The sequence below is a fragment of the Malaclemys terrapin genome, chromosome 7 (assembly GCF_027887155.1).
Source record: "Malaclemys terrapin pileata isolate rMalTer1 chromosome 7, rMalTer1.hap1, whole genome shotgun sequence".
Lineage (NCBI taxonomy): Eukaryota > Metazoa > Chordata > Testudines > Emydidae > Malaclemys > Malaclemys terrapin.
In genome coordinates, this window is record NC_071511.1 from 75,400,012 (window position 1) to 75,411,249 (window position 11,238).

At 37.1% G+C, this 11,238-nt stretch overlaps 1 protein-coding gene across 1 annotated transcript in view; it reads left to right on the plus strand.

Annotated features, from left to right (window-relative positions):
- Window positions 1-8,187, plus strand: part of WAPL (WAPL cohesin release factor) — a 128,889-nt gene extending 120,702 nt beyond the window's left edge. The window contains exons 16-19 of the mRNA XM_054034191.1: window positions 2,269-2,476; window positions 4,020-4,108; window positions 5,234-5,329; window positions 5,736-8,187. Of these exons, the coding sequence (XP_053890166.1) occupies window positions 2,269-2,476; window positions 4,020-4,108; window positions 5,234-5,329; window positions 5,736-5,801 (459 nt within the window). The 3' untranslated portion in view covers window positions 5,802-8,187. The remainder of the gene's footprint in view (window positions 1-2,268; window positions 2,477-4,019; window positions 4,109-5,233; window positions 5,330-5,735) is intronic.
- The last annotated feature ends 3,051 nt before the right edge of the window (window positions 8,188-11,238 follow it).

Sequence of the window (11,238 nt, forward strand, 5' to 3'; positions counted from 1 at the left end):
ATGCAGAACCTATTGTGTTTTTTCCCCCCATAGCTTTCACTTAGTTATCCAGTTACAATTCAGTTTTTTCAGTGCCCAGTGCAGAAGCTGTTTTCCATTTAAAGGACAGTAGTACCATTATTTCTGACAGCTGAAGGCTGCTTTGATTCACACTAAAGCTTTTTTTGCATCCAATTTATTTCTAGTTTTCTTTAAACCCGCTGTAGTTCTAGTACAAATATCGTGAGCTACATTTGTCTTGCATACCTCCTTCCATGAATGTCTTTTCAAAATTACATCTTTATTGAATTTTAAGAAATTTACTTTGACATATAACATGTTGTTTATCAATATATACCAGGCATCACAACAGCTTCAGGATATCAGTTTCAATGCATCAGGATGTGCAGATTACTCCATTGATTATCACATTGACTAAATCATAAAAACAAAAAAAAAAGACATGAATTATTCCATTGTGAAACAGGCTCACACTCTATATTGGCTTATCAGGCACAAACTGGAGTTGAAGTAGCTAAATGGATTTTAATTCACACCTTTAATTATTTCAGTGCTAGTCTGTGTGTGGATACTCTTATTTTGGATTGAGTGAGTGATTGTAATTAAACTGAAACAGGACAATCTGAAAGAAATGTCCGTATACAGACTTCCTCTGAAATTACTAAAGGTGTGAATTAAAACCCATTTATCAACTTCAGCTCCAGTTTGTGATAGATAAGTGTACAGGTACTGACCTAAGGAAAGTGAAGTGTATATGTTGTGATAATTTGAGGTCACTTTCATATTTTTGCTGTTTCTTGCAGGTTGATATTTTTTCCCAGTTGTGAAACTTTGTTTTATTCAGAAACCTGTAGTGTGTCATGTGTGGGTATACTACAGATACAACAGACATCAGTTATCAAAGTACTACACAGAGTAATAGACAAGAACAATGCCTAAATATACACCTCTTTGCAAAGGGCTGCTCAAAAAGGTGTTCTAGAAGTTAACAAACTCAGAATTGAAGTACAAAGAGGGAGCTTACCACTTATCCATCAGCGCCAGTACAGAACTTCTTAATTGATCTTTGTTGCTCTACTCATGCATGGAGTGGATCATTTTGGAGAGCTGGAGAAACTTAGGAGAGGGACAAAAAATTAGCATAAAAATAAACTAAAACAGAAATTGGGAGGGAACAAAAAATAGAGATTACAGGAAAAAGACTATGAATTTGTAGGGTGTAAAAGGAAGGGTGGAGGAGAACAGGAAAATAAGTTAAATGCAGATATTCCTATAAGAGTAATATCCTGAACATTTTACAAATGAAAAGTGCAGTTTGGGTATTCCGGTATCTCAAAGAAAAATTTGTATTTGTTATTCAGGAAAAGGTTTCTAACTCAAATCATGATATTAACTTGTATTTTTATCCTTCAAAGCAGTGAATCGGGTTGCCTTTGATCTTTACCATGGGGCATTCCACCCTTATTTGTCATGAAATCTGTATAATCCTTTTAAAAAGAGGATAATGAGGTCCCATCAAGTCCCACAATTCTATGATCGATAGGTCATTTAGTGCAGGCCCCTGCACTGAGGCAGGACTAAGTATTCTCTAGACCACCCTTGATGTCTTTGTCTAACCTGTTCTTAAAAACCTCCAGTGATCTTGTTCCAGTACTTAACTACTCTTGAAGTTAGGAAGTTTTTCCCTAATGTCAAACTTAAATCTCTCTTGCTGCAATTTAAGCCCATTGCTTCTTGTCCTGTTCTCAGTAGCTAAGAACAGTTGTTATCCTTTTCTTTGTAACAACATTGTATGCACTTCAAGACTTTATCAGTGCTAAGTGGAGTGGGAGAATTACTTCTCTCCTGTCTTGCTTACAACACTCCTACTAACATCCCAGAATAATGTTTGCTTTTTTGCAACAGTATTGGATTGTTGAGCCATATTTAGTTTGAACAAGTATCCCACCCAGATCCTTTTCTGCAGTACTTCTTGCTAGGCAGTCATTTCCCATTTTGTATTTGTGCAATTGAATATTCCTTCCTAAGTGTAGTACTTTTGCCTTTGTCCTTATTGAATTTCATCCTGTTTAATTTAGACCACTTCTCCATCTGTCAAGATAGTTTTGAATAATAATCCCTTCTTCCAATGCCATTAGTAAGACTAATATTGAAGAATAAAACTATGGGAAGGTGTGTGCATGGGAAGGGGAAATTACATTTCAGAATATTAGTGTATTGTTTAGGGTTTGGCCTATAACTGAATGTCTCCTCAAATTTTCCTGCCAGCTATTCCTTGAGCGTGAACGAGCAGCACAGCTGGCAGAGAGCCAGACAGATGAGTTGATCAAAGAAGCTCCTACTGCACAGCATGATAAGAGTGGAGAATGGCAAGAGACGAGTGGAGAGATTCAGTGGGTCTCCACAGAAAAGGCAGATAATACTGAAGAGAAAGATAAGAAGGAAGAGGATGATGAAGAACTTGACCTTAATAAAGGTATATCAGTTGGCTTTGGTCAGCTGAAGGGAGGGGAGGAACTGTGTGATTGCAATGTAGCTGCCTCTGTAGTGAAGATTGCATAAGAGTTTCCATTCTAATCTCCACTTTCCAGTGATGTATAATCTCTTGGGCTGAAGTGTCCTCAGCTTGGTGTCTATCCACATGTGAAATTTCTGAAAAGTTTTGAACAAAGCATTTCAGTTGCTGTGGAGTATGAGGAGTGAAGGAAACAATTAATACCCTTTTCACTTTGTTGGATCCTGTCCTCAATTCAGATTATTTCCTAAAGCCTTTGTTTCACTGACACATTAATACAGTAATGTTTCGTACATAATGTTCTGATGGCCATGTGCACACTTGCCTGAGCTTATTGTTAAACTTGAAATTGGTCTGTCTTTCTCTTTTCCCTTTATTTAATAGTCTCTCTCTTCCTTCTCATTTCCCCTATTCTCTTTCCTTTTTGGTTTTCTCACTTCGTTTAGTTTTTCTGCTAATCTCTTTGCCTCTTCCTTAGGTTTATTTCTCTTCCACTGTATTGCATCTCCACATTTCCCTTTTCCTTGATTCCTTTCTATTCCCACCATATTTCTGTATGTCCCTCAGAATCTTTCCTCATCCCTACTCACTTTTTTCCCTGGGTGTCACACCAGACAGTCTTTATCTCTCCCCACCCTCCCAATCCCCATCCACTTACAAATTTTAGCTGCATCTGCATATGGAAATGTTTCAAGGCTTCGTGCCCTCCATCCTTGGGGAATTTCTCCCAGGAGCTCTGGTATCTCCAGGGCCAGGTGGCCATGTACCTGCTCCATCTTTGGAGAATGAAGATCTTCAGAAGCACCATCTCCTTTCATTTGCCTGCCCCCCTCCGCTCATTCCTTCCCCTCCAAACAGATTTCCTGTCTCACTTTTCAGCTCCACTCTCTGCCTGTCTTCCCTGTCTCACCACCTACACCTCTCTGTCCTCTTCCTCCCTTCTGCCCATTTATAGTTTGTCTTCTAGTGCTTGGTCCAAGGTGTGCCCAAAAGTCTTCTCGGTAACTAGCTGGAATATACTATATTAGTAATATTAAAGAAAATACATGAAGGATAACTGACATTTAGATGAGGTTGGAGGGAGGATGGTATATCCTTCCAGGTTCACATGTATTTCGGTGGTGGTGGTGGTAGTGTTTTGTATTGTGTGTGCACCTTACTGGTAGTAGTATTAAGTTTATAATAAAGCTATTTAGAGAGCATAGTGAATAACCCCGATGTTTGGGCCAATATTCCCTCTTGGTAATTAGTTCCAATATCCCAGGCCATGTGAGATTGCTCAGTATGTAATGGCTCCCATGTTTAAGTATACGTTATATTTTGCATATAACTTAGTTTTGTAAAGTCCTTTGAGATACCTTAACTGTGGAAGGAATTTACTTTCGTTCTACAATAATGTAATTCTTTGAAGTGACACTGAACAATTTAGATATATTTCTAATAAGAAAAGAAACTCCTTTGTAAATTGTATGTACTGTGTAAGCAATTTCTCTTACTTTTGCAGCCCTTCAACATGCTGGGAAGCACATGGAAGACTGCATCGTGGCCTCGTACACAGCACTGCTTCTGGGCTGTCTCTGCCAGGAGAGTCCAGTAAGGAAATGAGTCAATGACTCATTCTAAATTGGTTGTAAATGTTCATTGAAGTAGCCACTTGCAGTCATGAAGTGTTTTTGCTGAGTTAGGTTTTTGTGTAAGTTTACTATGTTGGGAGGGTCATGCTGGCGCATATATAGCTCAGCGCAAGGATTGCAGTAATATTCCATTCTAAACTGGTCTTCACTTACTATATATTTTTAGTGCAATAATAATTGATAATATTGCAGGCTGGTTTTTCTTGTGTTTAGTCTCAGCCCATTGCTGAATTTATTCTGGAAAAGAAGAAAATTGGTGAAAATGTTTTATAATTATAAATTCACTGTGTTTCAGTAGTTTCTATATTAGCTAAATGTTAGTTTTTCATATTGTTCCATCATAGTCCAAGGAATTTTATTTTTGCCAGTGATTTTTAGAATGCCAAATTTGTACATGCCCGCATTCTTTGAAGATGATTGTTTCCCAGTCTTATAGAGGTATTCTTCAGAGCTGAAATTTAAAATTTAGGAATTCAGAGTTCTAAATATAAATAAAAATGTAGTACTGTATAAGCTCAGTTGTGTTCAGAAAGAAAAGAAATAGGTGATTTTTTGACTAGGTATCAGACTTGTCAAGATATACAGTGAGTTTAGATATGGTCTGAAGAACACTGTTCTGCAGCTTCTTGCTGATTTATTATATAATTATCAGTTCTGAAACAGTGACAAGTGCAAGGTCAGTATTTCTCAGCCCTTAAGGAATAGAAATATTATTCCACTGGAAAGGACAGTTCTCACCCTGTCAGTAGGATACTTTTGTCTATCTCTTTAGCCTTCAAGAATCCTGGGCAGTCTGACTTGTTAAATGACTTTAAAATGTTACATATAAAAACCTGTAGCAGCTTCTGTGGCTAGAGGGCTTAGTTGTGAGAAGTCATCCTTGGGACTCCTTTGCCAATGGGAATTGTGGGGAAATCTTATGCGTAGTGAGAGACTTCAAGTGTAGAAACTACAGCAATAAGCAGCTCAGAAAAATGTTGGTGGGCAGGGAGGAAATACTGTTACACCACACATACAGACCTCTAATGTTAATTGCAATGCTCAAAAAATGTTTTGTAACTTAAGAGATGTTTGACTTCCTCAGATCAATGTGACAACTGTGAGGGAATACTTACCTGAAGGGGATTTCTCAATAATGACTGAAATGCTCAAAAAATTTCTCAGTTTCATGAATCTTACTGTAAGTATTACATATTTTTAAGATTGCCAGATGTTACTTTTTGACCTTTAAACTGCTCTTTCATTTCCTATCTCATACACTTGTGATATTAATATTGATGAAAGCTTTCCAGCACTTCTGCTAGTCAGCTCTGTTGTGCGTGGGGGGGGGGGGGGTTGATATCTTCATTTTTAATACAGAATGTCCATTTGCCAACCCTTTATTTTGCTAGTAAATGGAAAGGAAACCACTTCCTTATTCCCCTTTGAATATGACCAGTCAATGGAAAATATTTCAGAACCACAGCCTAAAGTACATTTTGTCTTACTAAAATGTGCGTTCTAAATTGAGCAGAGCTTTTTGAGATTTTTATAATGTGTCATAAATGCTTTTTTTTGTTGTTCTGTTTTCTATTGCTTGTTTTCAGTGTGCTGTTGGAACAACAGGCCAGAAATCTATCTCTAGGGTGATTGAATACTTGGAACACTGCTAGATACTTAACTTCCGCTGCAGGCACTCTAATGTTGGAGCTACCCTTAGACAAAGGAAGGAATCATGAAAGAAGTCCTTGAAGATACACCAAGACCATTCATCTGTGTCATTCGTGTTCAGATTTTTAAGGCTACCTGGTCTCGTAACCATGCATTCAGCATTTTCTAAAAGACAGTTACTACATCAATCTGCAACTATCAAAAATGAGGGGAAAAGGTTCTGAAGAAAATAAATATAGAATCAATGCAGTGCAGTATTTAAATATTTTTGGCAGGGTTTACCCTCCCTTTTTTTTTTCCTGCTTTGTTCATGACAAGTTTAAAGGGGAAAAACTTGCTGCTGATAGTGCAACTGCTGTTTACTGTTGAGCCACTGTTTCATGCCAGCCAGGTGCAAGGCAGCTTAGCTACTGAGGTATCAAACAAATGTTCTAATAAAGAAGTTCTGGACAGCAGTATCGCTCCTATTTGAGTTTAATTTGCTCTTGCTTTTTTGTTACGCGATTATTCCAAAATCATAAAATATAAATTTTTAAATACTTTGGTGATTTTAACTACTGTCTATATTTAAAATTGTTGGAATCCAAAGAGGCAAGGATTGGATTGTTTATATTTTTATACTGTTTTGATTGAAATTAGGTGGTTGAACTACTTCTCAGTTCTAAAACTGTCATGGCCCATATACTGTAAGCTGATAGACCATAACGCTTCATAGTTCTAAAAGGCATACAAAAACATAAACACATCAAGCAGTTTAAGGGTATATTATCAAAAAATGCAGTAACTGTAAAGAGTTGTGCCCTGTTAAAGGACATAGTGAAATAATGTTCAATCCCAGGGTAGTTTACACTTCATACTAAGCAAAAACTTTGAAATGCTGTTTTGATTTGTTACAAGGGAGCATTTAAGATATATTTTATAATACTCAATACAAAGAAATTGGATGTTTTAGGGGCGATTCAGTAAAGAAGCTAAAACACCAATGGGGATTAATGTTTCCAGCTGACATAATCTTTCTATTTCATTCTTCTGTAGTATGGCAAAGTCTAATGCATACAACACAAAGCCTTAAAATGCTGATATAGTTAAGATTTTGTTCAGGTTGAGGTCTAGTTCACAAAGCATTGTGTTTAGAGACTTTAGTGGAACAAAAAATCCCAGAAAATACATTTAGATGTTTTTTTTTAATATAGGTGTTTTTTCTTGCACTCGTTATTCAGACCAACAAAATTGGTAATTATTTTTATTATGCTGGTCTTGAATATTTGCAGACTCTTAAGAGTTCTGCGTCATCAACATTTTTAAAATACCTGTATAGGTAATTACATCATGTTACTCCACTGAATTTGTAAAACTTGAAGCCATAAAAATATTAGCTCTATGTATAATGAGGGGGAATAACAGGAAATCTAACATGCTTTTAGATCTTGTGTTATTTTCATGTATAAAGTTACAAACTCGTGCTTTTGTATCAGTGCCAGCTGTAAAATTTTTTTACTTACAGTGGCTGCCTTCTATGTCTTCCTATTTTTGATAATGCAGATTGTTGGGAATTCTGTAAGGAAGTAACTGATTAGAGGCAAAAATCCTATGTTGGTCATAACTTTTTGCGTTTTCTCTCATCACCTTCTAAAAATTTAGTATACCAGTGTAACTTAGAAGGGATTTTGAAGTTGTGTTTTCCCTTTGGGTAAAAAAATCTCAGTATAGAAAGAGAAACTTAGTAAAACTAAATATGTAAATTATTTCTGGCAGGATGAATTTGTTGGATATGTTTTGCCCGTTTAGTCTTATGATTTTAAATTAATGGCTTTTCGTTAGTAGTTACAATTCAAAAAGATGAAACAGTTAAGTTTCTGTGGACAGATGGCAAGAGATAATAAAATATAGATGTAATGCAAAAAAAAAAAATAGCAGGGGGAACTGTTTCTCTGTTACACTGGTAATTGTTAGAATTGAAATTGATTTATCTCAGTGTTTAACAGTTTTTTTAGATAACTAATTGTCAAGCACTGACGAACACAGATATATTTTTTTTTTTTGAGGGTGGGGGGAGAAATCACCCTGTGAACTGCAGTGCATTTTTTGTGTGTTAAACCCTCAAATAACTCTGCATTAAAGGGTACTTGAGGCCAACTTGCAAATTAAAATTTTAAAGTAAATTTTTTCCATTGTAAATATTTGTGTAAATACTCTCAATTGGAAATTAGAACGGTAGAGTACTTTTCTGAATCCAATCCTATTTTTATTTTATACAGTATTTCTCAGCTGTGATCTTTGGAGCAAAAGCCAACGGCAGGAAAAAATAGTTTGTACCAGTTTCATGAAGTATGTCTTTGGGTTTTTGTAAATAATTTTAACTCAAATAAAATTGCTACTTTCAATACACATGTTGTCTTTTAACATGTAATAAAGCATATTTTCTCCATGAGAAACTGCAAAAGAAAAAGGCAGTATCAGGTGAACAGTCAAAAAAGGAAGTTGATGGTGAGGCCTAATGTTAGTGCTCCATTCTGCATTGGCATGTGAGATACCAGCATTCAGTTGAAGGTCTTAGCTAATCATTACCCAAACCAACAGGGATTGAAGTGTTCTGGAGATATCATGACAGGCTTAGGGAGTTCCCCAGGCAACTCAGTAGCAACTCTTCAGCTGACTGGGGAGTAGGACAGCTGAGGGAGTTGTAGCCAGAACAATGAAAACTCACTAAAGCATGGGGAAAATGGAGCAGTCCTCACTATATCTTCATGGATGTTAAGACTTCCTTAACAGGATGGACTTCCTCTCCTTTCTTCAGTGGGAAGTAGGGAAATTAAAATAAATGTTGCTGTGTTTTAGTTTGAATGATGATGATATTCTAATCTGTTCAAAGTGGATTTTCTCCAACACCTCTTCTGTTAACTGATGCAGCTAAATCTTTTCTGTCATACAGGTGAAAAGTGCAGTAAAAGTCAAAAGCTTGAGAGAATGTGCAAATGATGTTGTCATCTCATTACCACTCTATTAACTAGCATCAGCATAATGCAATTTTCTCTTGGTGCTGTAAAGAGCTGTTAATAGAGTTCCAAGTGCTGGAGCCATACATCATTCATAGACAGTACTGTAAAAGGCAGTCATATCATTATGTACTCATAAATGTGACTCTAGAAATTCTGAGCAGATTCAGAAGAAATATTTCCACTCTGGTTGCTTTATATTTAGACATGTAATGGGAGCAGTAGATCTCTGAAATAACCTTGAAGAGTTTTTCAAATTAATAGAACAGTTGCGAGGATCTTATAGAAGAATAAGATGCAATAGTCTATCCAAGAGATTGTTTCAAGATTGAGGTTCAGACAGCTTTGCAACATTTGATTTATATCCTGAAAAAGTAAACTGGAGCACTCTGTGAATACTTGATATATCAAAAGCTTAAATGTAAAAAAAGTGGTGGGTATATGTTTCCAAGCTCATCTAATGGGGTTTTATTTTGTATGCTGCTAGCAGCCTAAACCACATGGAATCAGAAACTGGTCAGTGATCACAGCACTGTCAAAGGTTTTAATTATTGCCATATGCTTAACATCTGTGTGAAGAAAAGTTGGAATAGCAGTGGGTTCTGATCAGGCCACTCTCATTCTGGACTGCACAGGTGTGTTCAGGCTCATATCTCCTCCAATTGAGGGGGAAAAAAACCTATTTTTCATATCCAGTCTGTCAGCAACCTCTCCCATTTCCCCTCATCTGAGCTGTTTCTCTGCTGGACTCAAATGCTCATCCCCTTGCACTCTACTAGCCAAACCCCCTTAATAGGCCAGTTTCCAAATCCTCCTCCTCCTCCTCCTCCTCCTGTCCTGCCTGGGGAACTCAGTTGGCATTCTTTACATGGGGATTCACCCATCTCATCTTAGCCACATGGCCTCAGCAGTCATATACCTCCTCCTCTTGAGTCTTTGGTCTAATTGTGAAGCCTTCCTCCACCCCCTGCTCCTTTTGTATTAAGTGACACTGCCTGTGCTATCCTGAGGGGGAAGATCAAGGTGTTCTCCTGTTCCTGTGAAGAGGTGAGAATGCTCTTCTAACCAAAACTAGAGTGTTTGCATGGAGTGGCATGGGGAGTACCATATCCACGGAATTATTTGAGACAGCTTTTCAGGATAGGGGGTCCTTGTCTTTGTAATTACTGTACAGCACCAAGCACATGTTTGGTGCTAAACAATATACATTAACCCATACTAGGGTTTTCTCTCTCAATAAAGGAAGAGGTTCCAGGAGTGATAAATGGTAAGTACGGTTCTCTGTTCATAAGGATATTGAAACAAGTCCTGGCTCAGATCCAGTATCAAACCTTCACCTTCTAATGTTGTGCACAAGGTGCATGGACACTAATAACCACATATCCTGGAGCTACCTATGGTATAGAAGAAATCTAGAAGAACAGCTCTGACCCCAGACATGGCAATTGAACTTCCAGACTAAAAGATGTGTAAGATGCATCAAACAAAACTAATGGTATGGTGAAGTGTTGTAGCAAATTTTAAAAACTGCATACGTGATTGGAAACAGTATCATTATATGTTGAATGGCTGCTTTCCTCAGTGGAAGGATTAATGGAGTCTTCACAGAGGGCCTGGTATTAGGTCCAGTATTGTTTCTATTGTTGAACACAGCATTTCTCAACATTTTCTGTACTATGGCTGCATATTACAACAAGAAAAGTTTTGGGGCACTCCTTCCACCAACCATAAAAAGGGGATGTGTTGTGATCCCTAGATTAAGAAACCATAGCTTGACATACTATTTGAGCATGAAGTTGATAAATTATCAGATGGAATTAGCACTAACATGATAGAAAAACTTACCCAATAAGCACTTAACAGGAAGGATTAATATTAGGTGATTGACTCCACAGAGTCTCAAGGTTCCTTTCCACACCATGTTCATACATTCCCAGCGTGTGTACCTTGGTAAATCCACCAGTCTGCCCTTTTTGACATAAGTGACAATGTAAGTGTCTGTACATCTGAGAACCAAGGCTAAACGGGTGGATGAGAGGAAGCACTAATGGAGCAATACCTTCGAGTAAAATAGTTGAGTTAAGGCTGGATCAAAAATCACTTACTGCAATATAACTTCAGTATGGGATTTCACCTTAAAAAGAAACATCCTCTTTCTGTTGCAGGATCAAACTTCTCTAAGCTTCAGCTCTTTCAGTAACAAGTTTAATTTGTTTGGCGAACTGATTGCTTTTTCCTGGTTTAACATCACCCCTGGAAATTAATTAAACTCTGTGAAACTTAACAAGAGGTGGTAAGTTTTTGAAAAATTAGATATTGCAAATACCTTAATTAACTGATCATGACTTTTCAGCTAATAATTGATAAAATGTAATTATTAACACTCTCTTGCATGATGGGCAACAAGCATGACAGCATTATGCTGTAATCCTGCTGACAAATA